At 32.3% G+C, this 17,820-nt stretch overlaps 1 protein-coding gene across 3 annotated transcripts in view; it reads left to right on the forward strand.

Annotated features, from left to right (window-relative positions):
- The window catches only part of LOC148611272 (uncharacterized), a 40,853-nt gene extending 26,600 nt beyond the window's left edge, over window positions 1–14,253 (forward strand). For all 3 annotated transcript variants that reach the window (XM_088591671.1, XM_088591672.1, XM_088591673.1), the window contains exons 4-7: window positions 2,953–3,071; window positions 7,835–7,966; window positions 8,568–8,750; window positions 9,754–14,253. In XM_088591671.1, coding sequence (XP_088447797.1) covers window positions 2,953–3,071; window positions 7,835–7,966; window positions 8,568–8,750; window positions 9,754–9,927 — 608 coding nt within the window. In that variant the 3' untranslated portion in view covers window positions 9,928–14,253. The remainder of the gene's footprint in view (window positions 1–2,952; window positions 3,072–7,834; window positions 7,967–8,567; window positions 8,751–9,753) is intronic.
- The last annotated feature ends 3,567 nt before the right edge of the window (window positions 14,254–17,820 follow it).

The raw sequence follows: 17,820 nt of genomic DNA on the forward strand, positions 1-17,820 counted from the left end.
ACATAAGTCAAGAAAACATACTAACTCCCCTTAGTCATGACGGCATAACTAACCACTTTAGTAGGGATCAATTTTTATGCCCCTGCAACGATAAGTTGGGGGGCAATTTGTTTTACACCTGTCCGTCCATAATTCTGTCCGTCCCATACGTTTTCCACACTTTTTTTTGAAAATCTTTGAAGATATTGAACTGTTTTTTTGTATGTGAGTCTTTCATGATTAGTTACAGATCGAGTTAGAGTTTCGTTCCGCTACGCTGAGTTTTACCAAAATTATGGGTCCTGGACTTAAAAAATTCCATGGAAATAGTTTTCCGCACTTTTTTTGTAAACCCTTGAAGATATTGAATTGATTTTTTGTATGCGAGTCTGTCATGATTAGTTACAGAATGAGTTAAAGTTTTGTTCCGCTACACTGAGTTTTACCAAAATAATGGGCCCTGCACTTTAAAAATTGTATTGAAATAATAGTTTTTCGCTTTTTTTTTTGTTAATGCTTGAAGATATTTGACTGGTTTTTGGTATGTGAGTCTGTCATGATTAGTTACAGAATGAGTTAAAGTTTCGTTCGGCTACGCTGAGTTTTACCAAAATAATGGGCCCTGCACTTTAAAAATTGTATTGAAATAATAGTTTTTCGCTTTTTTTTTGTAAATGCTTGAAGATATTTGACTGGTTTTTGGTATGTGAGTCTGTCATGATTAGTTACAGATTGAGTTTAAGTTTCTTTCAGCTATGCTGAGTTTTACTCAAAACCATATGCGGGGCATCATTTGTGTCTCACAGACACAATAACACATCTGACAAAGTGCATTTTACAATTATGAGTTATGATGTAGCTTTATGAAGGTTAAATGCGGGGGCATCACTTTATCTAGTTTTATATTATTTTTTACTTTTAAGTCTTAATTTAAATCTTAAATCCAAAATAATTAAAAATTCATATAATCCCTTGTTATTACTTTGTGTAATATAAAAGGGGGTGGGGCACAATCAAAGTAGGGGGAAGTGATGCACTCCTAATAGTTGTTAATAGGTAATGTACAATTTTTTTTTGTGTACAGATAGGAAAGAAATTTAATTTAATCCATCTTTAAAATTTGTGTTTTGTCTGTTGGTATCAGTTGCAAAAATTTAATAATTTTTATTTGAATGTAACATTTTCTATTCAATTTGTATATTTGCTTAATGAAATAATGCATTCCAATATTACATTCAAATGATAATTTATACCAAGTGATAAATTATACCAATTGAATGAAAAAAGTTACATTCAAACTAAAATTAATACAAATTAAATAACATATAATATTGCATTTTAATGAAAAAATATACCAATTGATAGAAAGTATTACATTCAAATGAAAATTATTAAATATTTTGGAATAAATACAATGTACCATGCCATAGTTTGTACCATGAATTTTAGAATCAACAAACTCATTGTTTATGCAGAATTTACATATTTTATGTTAAGTATTGAGCTTATCACTGTGACTAAATAGCTGTTCATGGACTACCAAATTTCATGGTTTTGTTTCAGTTAAAAACAGACTTATTATTTTATTTGGCCTAATATTATTCTGCTGCTTTAGTAATTGTAGAATTACTTGCTTTTGTAGTTTCTCTCCTGTTGAGAATTGTTTACTGTGGTTTATGTAAAACATAATAATTGTAATAGAAATCCATAGCTTAAATTTGATTTGAAATTTTTTCATTGATGCTTTCGCTAAGTGTACATCCATTGTTATTTTGATAAACATCGTTGGAGAGCAGGTAGAAGAAAGACTAACAGAGGAACAGTCACAGCAGGATAGTGCATTTTATATCTTAATTTGCACATTTAATTTCTTTATAAATATTCATGATGACTAATGCACTCTGGCCATCTCAGTAATTTAGCATAATTTGGAAATAAAACAGTAGGGTATGGAAGAGAAACCATGGACTAGATTTAAATACTCATAGAATGAGAATTTGATTCTGGTGCATGTAGAATATGTTTCATTGAATTACCACCTTTACAGCAAATTTCATTGATTTAGGTTTGACATTTCCATAATAATTTTGATGCTTTTTATACAATTGGAATAATGTAAAAATACAAAATTATTATCTAGATAATATCGAATGAAAGGAAGCTTGGCTGATATCAATTTGTAAAGAATTGCATGAAATTTACATTAAATGGTTGCATATTGATTGCACCCTGCATGAGTTGACTTCCGTTGGTTTGGAGAACACCACCTACATGCAGGCGCAGTACTGAATTGTTAAAACATTCATTTAAACATTGGTGAAAGGTCCTGAAAGGCAGGTTTCTTGTTTAGTTACAATTTTCTTCAATTTAGTCCCTGCTGATACTATCTTTTGCTATCAGTTCTGAAATCTTAATGTTGAATTTAAACTGTTTTCATGCCTTTCAAACCATTATCAAACTTCTGTTAGTGCAAAGTATAGAGTAGGCACAAGGCTTTAACATTTTAATAATGTTGCACTGTGTATTGATTTTTCCCAATGCCTAAATTGTAATTTGTATGAATTTCTATTAAAATGGTTTTCATCAATTTGCACATGTAAACAACTGTGGATGTGGTTACCATGAGAAATTGCTTGAGTACATTTGAACAATGTTTCCATTGATTAAAAAACTTCACTGGCTTGTATGTAGTAATGTTCTATTTAGGAACTTAGAAAAAAATAGTGTTCAAGGGTTTGGTTGAAAGATGTTTCATTGTAAGTTAATTGACTTTTCCCAGTGTTTGGGTGCAGATATGCAGATGAATATTGATTACTGCTTATAATGTGGGTAATCACTGATATTTACAATCTATTTAGAAGTTCTCTGATTTGATTTGATATTGATAATTTTTTTCAGAAAAGATTTTGTCTAGTATCAGTGGCAGGTAAAGCATAGAGAAAGTACTTGAGAACTTTTGTATTTTGTTTTCAGAGAAGATTCGATCACGTCAGGAACAAGACAAGCACACTAAAAGTACCTCCAAATCCTTGAGCGCCATCGAAGAATTTTGTGAAAAGTTTGATAGATCTGTGAGAAACAGTGTTATCAAGGTTTGTTTTTAGATCTGTGAGAAACTGTGTTATAAATCAACCACATATTTTATCTTGGGTCCCGAAAAAAGAAGAATATTTGTGTTTGTTATTTTATTTCCTCCCATGTACATGTAGTTATGGCTTCCGTTTTATGGGTGATCTATTCAGCTGTGTCTGTACATCTGTCACCAAAGATGTTCTTATGTCTCATACCATCATATGTATGTTTTCTTTGGAAAATGAATTATATCTGTTTACTTAGACATGATTTTAAAACAGTCAAGACATAGACCTCCTAGTGACCTCTTCAGGACTTGCTGTCATGACACTGGTTTGGTACACCTTAACTGTGAGAAAAGGACCAAAATTATGTTGCCAAGCCCTGTATTTAGTCCATTATCGAGCTTTCTAGCACCTGTTGCTGTTAGTTTATAAGTAAAGTTTAGAAACAGTGCGATGATGTCTGTAAATTGTTGGTAGGAGTCTTACTAAGTCGGGAGGTTAACCAGTATCTATTCAACATGTGCTGACATGAATCTCAATCTGAAATGATTCACCGATTTATTCTGTGTTTCATGTTCAATGTAGCTAATAGTAAAACAGTTTTGTTATTACACCACCTAAAACGAGGATTTTGTTTCTGTTAACTTGTCTGCCAAATCCTGATATATGAGCTTCCGATAGTTTTACAAATACTTAGAAATTTAAGTGATTATGCAGATGTTGCACAAAAATACATCGTATATAGAAGATTACTACTAGCAAGTGAAAAATAAGAAAAATTGAACTTTGTTCAATAGGATTTGTTTGAACTTGGTGTCAAAAAGAAAAGTATCCCCTGATGGTATGCCTGGCTGGACTTTTTTTGTTAAACTGTCAATCACATGTAATACAAAGGTAGATTGAATAACCCTGGTTAGGCCAGATAACATTCACAATGTATTACCATTACTCGTTGTTGTGTGGTCTTCACATGATAAGTTCTCCGCCTTATTTATTCCGACTCAATGACCCATCAACTGACCAAGTGGGTATTGAATTGTCTGACGAAACTCCATCAGCCCTACGTAGGAATGCGAGTAATTTGATAATAAGGGGTCTGGCCACTGTGCAGTTTTATACAAAGTCATTAAAACATTTAATCAAACGATAAAATATCAGGTGGATGATTCATAGTTAAATACACTCATGCTTTTCTTTCACTCCAGATCAATTATTTGTTTTTCATCACAGTTTTATATTTTGAATTGTATTTTGAGTAATGATCAATGTCTGTTTAAGAAATGTTGAATGTTTTTAAGAAAATATAAAGACTGACATGTTGTATAATGGAGTTTTGGGGGTTCTTCAACTTCCCAAGTATTCAAAAAAGTAATTTAAATGTACTTCAGATAATCTTAAGTATCAACCCATGACATGTGACTTTCAGTCCTCAAGATTTAAAGTTTAGTTCACTGGGGGTATTCAGACCAAGTTTATTTTTCATGGAATCAAGGTTCTTTAATAATATTTACTTTCAAGACTTGCAAAGTTGAATGTATGAGACGTATATATAAAAATTGAGATAGATTGCGGATGCCATATTGAATAACAGTTCAGGAGTCCAAATTTACTCTCAAAACCTGAAGGACCTGGATTTTTTCAATTTTAAGTTTCAAATCAGTGGTCCATTTGAATTAGTCAAAAGTCCCCAATCCAATGAATATAGTTGAAGGCCCCAGACCTTAGTTAATGAAATTTCAAAGGTCTTGGATCAGAAATTGAGGGTCCAGGACCTTGGACCACTGCTAATTCATCACCCTGCAGTTCAAAATACATTTACATGCATATATCATATACTTAATACAAAGGTTGCTGTCAAGCTTAGCTAAAACTAATAATGTTTCTGGCACAGTCAAAGGAATGTTTTTAGATAGTAAAATTTGCAAGTTTCTCTTCATTTGGTACACTGTTGGTTAAACATTGAGCACAGGTCATATCTGTGATTATCACTTTGTTTGCTATTTCCTCTCGAGTTGAGGTTACACTTATTTTTAATCTTTTAATGATAAGAACATGTCCATGGTGTATGACTGAGTCCAAGTTGTGTATTGTAAGCTGCATGTAAGTATTATCTGTCCCTTTATTCTTGACTATGTCTCATTCCAGCCTAGATTTCCCATGATGTCCCGAACTGAGTTGTTTCTGTTAATTGTATAGTTATCAGTGATTCACATGCAGTGATTAGATTTGTTCTCCTCCCCCTCCTTAAGTCAACCTCCTAGTAGCACTGTAAATCTAATTAGGGGCTTCATATGCAGTATGCATTAGCAGTTATTTGTGTAAATTAGACATTTGGAATTTCGTTATGGATTCTAAAACAGATCACAAATTCTTCACTGTCATACACCTGTTTTGATTTTTCACTTTTCCATTTCTGTTTTCAATATTTGTTTTCATTGTATTCTGTTAACAGCTGGTAATAGTTGTGTGCGGTCTTACATTTACATAGATTTACCAATGTTTACCAAATTGAATGAACTTTAGAAAATAACACTGGTATATCTGCCCAGATCAGTCTTGTTTTTCTGCTTGACTGAGGAATTAAAATATGATTTGGGTGCATGGCACTGATAATTGTTATAGGTGCACCTACTGACAGGCAGTATCATACAAATCTAATGAGTAGAACATGCAACACTTAGGCCAACACTATTATCATGTTCGTTTATTGTGGCCAACACTATTATCATATTTGTTTACTGTGACATATTTAGTCAGTTTTCTAAAGGTTAACTCTGTGTTGGTTTTTGTTGTGCTATTTTCTCATTCAAAACAATGACTTTTCTTCCACCTGAGCAAGTCTGTAATAATGCAGTAATAATTTCAAAAGGGACTTTTTGTGAAATTGGAAAATTGAGAAAAAAAAGTTCGGGGTATTATTTTGTTTTAATATAGTTTTGCTATTTCATTTGAAATACACAGATTTAAGATTAAATTTTCTGTTGAAGTTTAGGCCAGTTTTGTAAATCCAGTGCATATGACAAATCTGAGAAATGGACATATGCTTTGTTTTATCATGTAATGTATGTGATACAAGAAGTAATATTTTCAGTAAAATAACTAAAATAGCAATTTATGTGGAAAAAGATGGGGCCAAAAGGTTGGTTAAGGGGCAAAGGGAAACACTTTCAATTAAACAGATAATTAATTAGTCATGGCCTAACAAGAAAAACTAACTTGTTTCATTGACCTGACTAATCATAGATGTTATCTGAGAAATGTTTTTGTCTGTAATCGTAAATCTGGCTTTTTGGCTATTTAATAAACACAAGGGTTTTTTTTCTTACCCATATCTAACATTGAATAAGAAAAAAATATAGAATTATGATGTGATAGCATGGGTCTGTTTTACATGTTAACTATGCAGGAGATTGTTCAGCTACCTCTGTGTTGAAGACGTTTGAAGAATTTTTTTTCCTGATTTCATCAAATTCCTCCCAGACATTAACATCAGGGAAGAATGTAGCAGTTGATTTATACTGACACTCTCTTCATATTTATATAGGGGGCTCTTCAAGAGAATTCTATCTGTGCCAGGTGACTCATTTCATATTTATATAGGGGGCTCTTTAGGAGAATTCTGTCTGAAACAATATTAAATTGGATATTTTTGCTGCAATTGTGGTCAAATAATATCCACTAAAAATAACCTCTATGTAATCGTTGTGTTTAATATGTTGATCTCTGAACTTAGAACTGAATTTTACATTAACACAAACCGTTTGTCAAAGCAAAAATAACACCCAGTGAATATTTCCATGACTACCTGGAATAGGGGGAAAACAAGCAGTTATTGGCAATTTTTGTTTTTTTGGCTTTAAACAGGAAATACTTGAACTATAACAAATAGATGTAGACCATGATTTTTATTATATTTTAATAATTATTTAATTACCCATTAAAAGAGTTGTTGATTTTTTTCCTTAATTTATTTCCCTGTCATGTTTATGTAAGACTAGACTTTCTACCAAAGGAATTTTAAATATTTTCCATTTAGAAGATATATATACAGAACATATGTATGTTAATGTCACCTGCTAAAATTTGTGGTTCAACTCCAAACTGTGAGCAAGATGTATGTTCACCTACAGTGGAGGTGCTTGTGGTGAGAAGGAATTAACACCTATGTAATTTAAAATATGACATAGTCTTCCTAATAACCAAGAAAAATGTAAGAGATAAGTTACAGGTGTTAGTGAATACATTACCTTCTGTTTAATTTATGTATCTTTTGTCATCTGTAAACAAAGAATGAGACTTCTCATATTATTAACATAAATTGCCACAGATGTAAAAGTTGGTTGTAGTAATATTATCATCCTTGTCCTAAATGGGTCGGTCTAAGTAGCCAAGTAGTGATAAATATGGAATTTGGTTTTTTTTTTTTTTTAAATTGAAAATAGGCTATTTACTTGCTGTCAAAGTTGTATATAACAGAGTCAATATGTAGTCCTTGAGCTTTGTAAGCCTTTATTTGTGGCTCTCTGGTAATTAAACATTATTTATTTTAATACTCCTATCTGCCTCTCATTCTCTGTGCTTTTGTGAGTGTGTTAAATGAAGCTTTATACGAAGGAATGGCATCTGAAAACAATTGTAAATGGCCCAGACTAAAATGAATCTGAAGTTGTTCTAACAGCAAAATACAACATACTAAAGATATTTTGTACCAAAAATATTTTAAAAAAGAAGTACACAAATAGTAAATATTAAATCTTTGATGTTTTGTCTTGTTGTAGCCTGCGACGTTCCAGGTTCCTAACTCCCAGAATCAGGTGACAACATCAATGGGAGGCCCGATGGTTCCGGGTATGACACAGATGGAAACACCCACCAAAGATCATAAATTTGTTCCTATGGATAACATGATGGTAGGACTTTCAACAGAAAACAAGTATTTTAATGCCGAAAACACCTGGATCTTGTCATTTATATATAAATATATTTTAGATCTTAACTCATCAATTTAATGAACAATCACAAATTTTTTTTAGAGAGATGTTTGCTGTTGTTCCCCCACACTCCCATGCTCTACAATTACTGACTGAACTAAATCTCACACACTTAGAACAATACTTACATGAGCAAGATGTATGTAAAAGATGTTTAACGTCTTTGTCACATTCTAGTTATGATATCATTTATATGATGTTTGCTAATGCAAAGTCATCTTAATGAAAGGTTTTGATAAACATTTAGAGATGTACATATGATTGTAAAAAAGATGATCAGGGTCCAGGACTTTAGTAGGTTTCAAATAAAAAAATCCTACTGATATAAGCTGTAGTTATTCAGTAGAGATTCAGTGTTTTGTTTTGAATGTGGACCAATGTTGATGAACTATTATAAGTCCTGAATCAGAAATGGAGGGTCTGGACCTCTGATCTACGCTAATTTGAACCCTGTTTATATTTATAAACTTTTCCATGAAAATAGTAAGAAATATAGATATAATGTTTTGATGTATTACAGATACAGGGTGGAATGTTTGCTTCTCCAATGGCCAAGAAGAACTTAGAACTGTCAGCTTTTGGTAGTCAGTTTAAATCATTAAAGGAAATATCAGAATACAATGACAATGGTAGTCTTGTTAGTAGCAGTAGTAACCATAGCAACAAATCTGAGTCAAAGAAACATCCAAGTTTACCAAAGGAGGTAAGAGTAACTGATATTATTCAGTTCAATGTTTGATTTACAAGTTTGAATGAAGAGTGATAGACATTATGTATTACATCAAACAAATAGGTAACTTTCAATTTTAGACAAAATTTTTCAGTCCATCCTTGATTTTTACTGGTTTGGGCAAGGGCAGTACTCTATGGTAAGAGATGAAGTGAATTATGCAAATGCTTCAATACGCATGGAAATGTCTATTTTGACTCAAAGGCGTGTAAGCATGAGTATTATTTGTAAATATTTGGTATTTCCTTATATTGAAAACTGTCACAAAATCAGTGAAAATGATAGTTGACATTTATTCATTGACCTATATATATAGGACAGATTCTACAGCAGCTGTTTATCAATCACTAATGTCATTGACTGATATTGTCATGATAGTGGACACCCCTGGTGTTAATTATGACATCACATTGATAATGTGAGATCAACCCCACTGGCCAGTCTGTTTGTATATTACTTTTTTTGGGGGGAAGTGGTAAAGGTCATTCTGTTATTGCTATTCTGTATTGAACTGTCTGAAGTTTTCTTTCCATACAAAAACTATATGGATACTACTCAAATTTTTCAGAATGGATGTAACTATACTCTAATAAATAGATCTATGCCTTAGTCTTCATAAACCCCAGGTCTGTCCCACAGGTTGCCTTAGTCTTCTAAATCCCAGGTCTGTCCCACAGGTTGCCTTAGTCTTCTTAAACCCCAGGTCTGCCCTATAGGTTGCCTTAGTCTTCTTAAGTCCCTGGTCTATCCCACAGGTTTGCTTAGACCATAAAATACCATTTCTGTTTTATTGTAGCTCCAGGTTTCTATATAGAAAAGCACAAACCACTGAGTGCCAAACTCAGTGATGATTGATTTCTAAATTTTGCATGGGTCAGAACTTTTACATTGGATTGATAATCTCTATTAATTGATCACTAAATGATGATTCAACACAATGATATTTATAGGTAATTTGATTGGTTTTACTTTATAGGCTGTAGCTATTATGTTGGACTGGTTACGACAACACAAAGATAACCCATACCCAAATGATGATGAGAAAGCTATGCTCATCAAACAGACAGGACTGACAATAAACCAAATCAATTATTGGTTCACCAATGCTAGAAGGAGAATCCTGCCAAAATGGGCTCAGCAGTGCAAATAATCCCATACTTAGTATGAAATACCATTTGGTCAAGCTGCAGCTAAAGATAAAATTAATACAATGTAACTTTTGTGCCTGTATGAATTACTTATGCAGAGTAATTTTTTCTGTGGAAAATTATTTTTGTGCCTATTTGAACTATTTATGCAATAAGGTTGTTATCACAAAAGAGATTTTTTATTGTTCAGCATTTATTTTTGTTGTTCCAAATCTGATTATTAAAAAGACGGTTGTTTATAGTTGAGTATTTTTATAGGATTTTTTTAAAACAATGTGAGAATACTTGGAGTTAAGTTAATATTGTTTCCTTGTCAGTACAAAGCAGTGAAACTGCCTGTTTTTTTGTGTTGTAAAATATATGGATAGTTCAGATGCATTAATTTCCCCCCATATTTGAAAAAAATGGAAGTACAATATTTCTTTTTCCCGCCAGGGCTTTTCATTAACAAGGTTCTTGTAATTTGTAGTTTGCAGTGAAAGTTTTTTTTTTCTTTTTTAATGTTTTCAAACCAATATTCATTGTTATACATCTATTTTTCAACAGGTTAAGATTCACTTCATAGTTTTTTATTTGTTAGAGCTTTATTAAGTCTTTTCGGTGATTCCAGCACCATTCACAAGCAACTATGGGTTTAATTTCTGCTTTAAAATGCTGTTTCTTACCATTTCTATTTCTAAAAACAGATGAAGTTATTATAATCATTAGTGTAACATCAGGCATTAAGAGTTAGTTTTCCATAGAAACAATGTGTTCGCTTCCAAATTGTTTCCATGACAATTACCATTAGTGCTTATTATTGTAATTGGTTTGCTTATGCATGAATTGATTGCGTACTTTGTACTTCCATTTTGTCCACAGGACAGGAGTATTATTTTTTATATATAAATTGGTGTGTTAAGCTTTTATATCCAATATGGTATTCTATCAAAAAGAAACTTTTCTTTACTGTAAAGTATTCCAGAGAACAATGCTTCTTCATCTTGATGGGTTATTAATTTATTTTATTAAAACAGAGCTTGTTACTAAACATTAATAGATTCCAGTTCTTTGACATATCCTTTTATGAATGAAATGGCTTGATTGTGTAAAGGGAGATAACTGAAGTGTAAAATATGAACTGCTCACATTCAGCTGAAGAGCTTTCATTTTAAAGAAAATGCCAAGGTGATGTACATAGTAAATACCTTAAACAGTTAGTGCCTTTTATACATGTACATAGTTATTGTTGTTTTTTTGTATGATTTTGTAAATAGATAAAATATTATATTGGTAGTTATTGTTTTAATGGAAATTATATCTGTGTCACATTAGTTGCAAGGTATTGTTTTATGTTTAATGTTATTTTAAGTAATGTGAGTATTGGGAAATAGATATTGCCATCTTACAATCATACTCTGTACAAGATTCCAGATTTTAAAGGTGTTTCTTCTACAAATATCTTCTGCAATTTGCAAGATGCTTCTGTTTGACAAAGAACAATGTGTTTTGGCTGGCTATTCATTTAGAAATAGCTTAGTTTAATAATTAATTGTTGTGCTGCTGTTTTGAGTTAAATTAATAGTTCTGTATACATTTTGAGGGGAGAAAAAAATCACTGTACAGTAAATGAAGTTGAATGAAACTTAATTTATCATTTATTACTGGTTGTTTTTTTTTGTTTTTTGTTTTAGTTTTTGTTTGTGTAGTATCTGTTTCCTAATGGTCATGTGATACATTAGAGATGTGATGATGTCAGATTTTTATATGAACAAAGTATATGGTGCATGCACTAAGCTATATAATGGCCACTTTTATTTTGAGATTGTATAGTGTGATTGTGTACGTGTTACAGTATTATTTTTTTTCTTTATTTTCTAAATACTCTCTCTCTCTTACTCTATATCTTTCAGTTACTTGTATTTTATGGGAACATGAAACAATTATATGTTTCAATGGGAGTTGTTTGTCAAATGAATGTTTTTCAACAGAATTTTCTGCCAATGAGAAAAAAAGTTAACATTTTATTTAAATTTAAATCATGAGATTTTTAGATTTGTAATTTGATAGTTACTTGCAAAGTTTTATGGCTTCAGTTTGAATTTGGAATTGAATTTGTAAGATGTTCTGACATACTCGACAATCTGCTGTTTGCTTATTATTGGAAATTTTAAATATTAAATGGCCACTTTTTGGTCTGCTTTCAAATATCTTAAAAAGAATCTGACAGTTCTCCTTGGATATGTATTTTCTACCATTTAGAATTAGCTCCGTTACTATTTTTTTAATAAACAAAATGAACCCATGGACAATAATAAATGTTGCACAGTTTGACAAATTGACAGTACTTAGATGAAATATTTATGTGGTTTACCTAGGAGTAGTCATGAAAAATTAGATTGTCAGTAAACTGTTAGCTATTGAAGAATTCCAATATTTTGTTGTGCAGATATTCCTGTGTTAGGAAAATTTTGATACGATGATTAGTACAAGTATGGTTAAAAATTGGTATATAAAAACAGCATCTGGGTTTTTATTGTTGTGCTTATCTCATTTCAAAACTGCAATATAACTGTCTATTTTTTTTTTTTTCTGTGATTGAACCACCCTCTCTGGTTATTATGAATAGCTATATTGATCCAATTTACAATACATTCATCATACAAGCAATGTTTTGGTTATTATAGATATTAACTACAAAGATCTCAATTCGTTTGTATGTTATTTTGTATTCTGTCACTTCATGTTGCACTGTCTAAAGTGTCAGAAATTGGGACATCAAAACCATGTACTTAAAACAACAGTAAATTCTACACTTATTGTTTACAAGCAATATTTTCACATCTAACTACATTTTTTCAAACTATTGCAAAAAAAATTCATGTTTTCTCCAAATTTTACTTCATATCATTGGTAAGTCAGCTTTAAATTAGGTTAAGAAATTTTTCATCTTCATTTGAAGGAATGAAAAAAGAAACCTAAGCATGATAGCCAAAACTAAAGGTCTTGTTCAAGATGATAGATTTTTGACTTAAATCAAATTTCTACCTCAATGAGAAATGTTTGTCCCATTTTAATTTGTTCCTTGGTGTGGTTTTATGTGTGAATACAGAAACAGCATTAGCTATAGACCTATAGAAGTTTTTCAGCTTTTTTGTTAACTTTCTTCTTTATTTTGTAAGCCAATGAAATGGCCAAAATTTTTCTTTTGCATTATAAAAAGAAAGAAGTGTTTCAATTTGTAAAAGCATAAGATTTCATATTGATGTTAAAACCTATGCATTGTTACACAAGAAATATTAAACCTTGTCCAGTTCTGCTATGGTTAACTTGTAAATGGCTATCAAATACTTAAAAGTTTTTCCTTGATTCTGATATACAATTGTACTTATGGCATTAACACACTGTTACTCTCCACAAACAAACTTCTTGGTAGTGCTCTAGAATTTTTTTAATTTTCTGCTTTCACCAAGTAAGTTTGGCCTGAAAATATACTGTCCCATGACAGAAATGGAAAACTTACAAATGTAAGATGTTACAATTCCCTTGTCATTGGTAATATGATATGGGAATTCTACAGCCCTGCCTTGACAAATAATAAGTCCAGCGGTAAAAGATTGTTAACAGTTTTGATGACTTTTTACCTAAAGATTTAACCAGTTTTATAGTAGACAAGATATAAATGAACCACTTCAAGAAAAAGGAGTCAAAGTCTACGAAACTGCAAGTTTGCAAGTTCTTTTTATGTAGCTTCATAAAGTTTATATTTTAAATGGACAGTAGTAATACAGGGCCTAGTTCAATAAAGAATCTCAAATCCTTCAATTAAAATTTCAACCAATCAAATCACTTGAAATTAAAGATTTGAGGAAAAACCTCAAGGATTTGAATAAATTCTCAATTTTTGAGATTCTTTTATGAAACCCAGGCCAGATAGTTACAGGTCACAAATTTGCCCACCTTATCTTTCATTGTACTTATATATAAATTTTTCTCCAGTATCAGTTTATATCTACAGCTTGTTGATGTCATTGTAAATTAACATATTGCAATCAATGTAAAGTTATAAGAATGGTTATTAGTTCTGCAACTTATTCCAGGAAATACTGACTAAATGATTTTATGCAAATCATGGAAACAGATTTTATTTATGTCAGAATGGTTGGTCAATATTTTTATACATTTATGGCATTTTATAATACAGGTTTTGATTAATTTTACATGTATTCATACTTAGTAAAGTCGGCTTTTGTCAGAACAAAAGTAATGTGCCATTTTTATTGCTTTTAAATTATAGAACTTGTTGAACAAAGCATGTGAAAAATATAAATAAATTTGTTTAAAACCTGTGTTTTTTTTTCTCCATCTGTCGTACTAGATAAAATATATATGGATACTCAAAAATTCCATTCATAATTCTGCTTATAAATAAACTAGAAAAGAAAAAAAAAGGTCTGTCTAAATATTGTTGTTGTCCATAGGTGAACCTAAATATTATTGTAAGTTCAGAAAATGTTAATTGAATACACCTGTTTTGTTGTCTGATTAATTCGTCTATTTTTGAATTCTAAAAATGAAATTTGATCTTAATGGTCATTTTAATTGACACATTCACTGAAAGTAATCAAGGGATCAATTGGCTGTAGGGAGGAATTTTGATTTTGATGGGAAAAAAATGAGGATTGTCAACATCAAAGTAAAAATATTAATTTCACACTAAAATTTGAAAAAATAAGCAAAGTAAATCATGTGGTCAAAATATAAACAAAGTCAACAAACAGGATGCTGATGTTGCTAGAGTGAAAGAGCTACTTAGGCAGCTGTAAGGTACTTCAAATACAGTCTCCAAAATGGTGTGTGGTATTTAATGGATTTCAATCTTACACTACTAAAAGTGCACCTGAAATAATGAAATTTGAATCGCACAATAATGCATATCTAAAGTAACAAGTGGTTGTGATAAGTAGTTGCAGAGGAAACTGTTACAAAAACATGTCACAAGCTTTCTTTGCTGGACTTTTCTTGTTTTGCCTCAACTGTGGGTGCCATGTTTGGTGATCCATCAAAACAACAGTGTATTAGGTATGGTAAATACAGTGTCAATCCTTTCTACCTCTTGTAACTAATGAAATCTTCACCTAATCCCAAGATATGAATAAACGAAAACAGAAAATTTGAATATCCAAGTTCAACCCTGAATAGAGAAGAAACTACAACCTTCATTGCTTTAATACAGAGGATACAAATAAAACCTGATTACAAAAAAGATCAAATAAAAAATAATCATGTTCAAGATCAACTATTTTGACAATTTCTTTTATCATGTTCCTAATCAGAATTTTAAAAAATGTATTCCTAGTGGAGTACGTGACCTGGAAGACCAACCCTGACCAGTTGGGACATGTATGGACACCACATCCAGTGGTGGATCCAGTTTTAGGTAAGGGGGGGGGGGCAAAAAAAAATTCTTGACAGGATCACAAAGTGATCCGAAATTGCTAGGAAGGTTTGGGGACATGCCCACCCCCCTGTAAAAATTAAAATTTTCTAAAGGGGGCTGGGCCCCCCAGGATCCACCACTGTTCCAACCTGATACAGCAAAACATTAGGATTTGTGATTATTAAAATGTCCGACAAAGTAATGCCATCTTAAGAATCTTCTTGACCCATCTCGAACTACAAGTGCTTATTATATTATGCAACAACCATATAATTTTTGACATTAATGACTTTTACTAATGAGAAGCTCTAAAGCCAGTTTCTCTCACCTGGTAAAATTAAAATGCTCTGCTTGGTGTAGCTTGATATGATCGCAAAGGTCAAACCTCAAAATGTTTTGATACAGCTCTTTCTGATTCCAATTTACTATTCGACATATGAGAAGAATTTGACCAGAATAAAGTGACCTCTTTCTGGACCTTATTCTTAAATGGTTCCAGTATACCCCCAAAAACAATCCAAGCCTTCCTTGGTTGGGGGGGGGGGTATGGCAAGTCGTACAATTTTAAAGAGATCCATTGTTTTTAAGTAAAGTAATGCCAGGACATAATGAAAATACTTGTCCTGTCCCCTTAGTACTGTATGGTTCAAGCCACAGCCCAAATAATCAATCTCAGCCTTCCTTTGGGGGTATGGCACCTTCTGGTACTATTTTAAAGAGATTCATTCACTTGTACATGTATTAAAGTTTTTGTCTAAGACTTCATGAAAATTCTTGTTTCTGGCCCCCAATTCCTAGATCAATCAAGTGACAACTCCTAAAATCAATCCAAGCTTTCTTTTTGTGGAATTGCACTTTGTGGTATAATTTCGTGTTGATCCATTCACTTATAGTCAAGTTATTTTCCGGACATCATAAAAATGCTTGTTTCTGATCCTTTAGTTCCCAAATGGTTCAAGTCACAACCCCCATAATCAATCCGTCTTTCTTTTTTTTAGGATAGCATCATGTGGAACTATTTCAAATATATCTATTCACATATAATCAAGTTAGTGTCCAGATATCACAATATTGCTTGTTTCTGACCCCAATTCCTAAATGTTAAAGTGACAACCTCCAAATCAATCCCAACCTTCCTTCTGTGCTATGGCACCTTGTGGTATAATTTCATAAAGATCAGTATACATGTTATTCGAAACCAGGTTGTCCCCAACACCGGACGATGACAATGCTTACAACAGCGCAATACTATGATGTCTCTTTTTTATCTTTTAAGGACATTCATCATACAGGTACCAGTCTTGTATTGCACATTCCTGAGTGAGTGTACAAAAACTGTACATTTATGTCAAACATGGAGGCTATATATAATATACATGTAGTGCACATTTTTAGTCTTTTCCTGATGGTGTTTTAGCAAATGATTATCATTTTCATCCTAAGTACTGGATAAATAGCAAATTTTGTTTTTAAAGAAAGCAGCATTTTAATGAGAATTAAATGTCTCAGAAAAGGACTTTACTTATTACTTCCATGAACTTAAAAATAAAAGTGATACTAGAAAAAGCCTATTTTGTTTTGACCAGTTATGGTTTACATAAGTTCCTGGATTTTTTCCCTAAAATGCAACAAAAGGAAAAAAAATAGAAGAACACAAAAATTTCTGAAAAATTACTAGGGTTACTACAGAAGCATGTGTTGGTGGTGTTTCACCACAGGGTAGTGAAACGCATCTAGTGCGACTGGGATCAAAATTGTAGATCTACGGTTGCCCCTGGCTAGCCTATTCGTAGGCGAAAGGGAGAGTCGAGTGCGTAAATCTTGCCCCCGCCAGTACAAAGCCTCTATACTACCAATACTCCTTCCAACGCCTCCCCATGGAAATGCATCTCAACTGGGATCCAGTATCTCAGGCTAAGTTTGAAGGGGATCTCGTAATAGCAAGAACCCCAGAGATGCAGTTTGTAGGCCCACCAGCATGTGGATATGCCCAAGCACTCGTCAACCTTGACCCAAGTATGGGTCAAATTGCTCCACTGCCTTGTGGAAAGACTTTGGATAGTCAAAGGCTATAGAAGTAAATCCAGAAAGAAAATCCGGGTAGATGGAACTCCTCAGCGAAAGCTATTGTCTAAGGGAGAAAAAACCCTACAGAAAAAAAGTAGCAAGGAAAAAGAAAGCACAAGCTTTTGTTATCCTCAAGCCAATCTGGAGAAGCAAAGTACTAAGAACACCTACAAAGATCTGAATTTTCAACTCTAATGTTAAATCAGTGCTTTCATATGGATCAGACATGGCAATCAACTGTTGCACCTACCAAAATAGTACAAGTATAACATGTTCATAAACAGGTGCCTAAGAAGAATCCTTGGAATAAAGTGGCCAAATGAAATTAGCAATAACAACTTATGGCAAAGGACCAAACAAGAACTGGTCATGCCAACAATTACATCAAGAAAATGGCGAGATTTTAATA

Source organism: Perna viridis, chromosome 7 (genome assembly GCF_037379345.1).
Source record: "Perna viridis isolate PV_CMFRI_1.1 ecotype Kerala chromosome 7, ASM3737934v1, whole genome shotgun sequence".
Taxonomy (NCBI): Eukaryota; Metazoa; Mollusca; class Bivalvia; order Mytilida; family Mytilidae; genus Perna; species Perna viridis.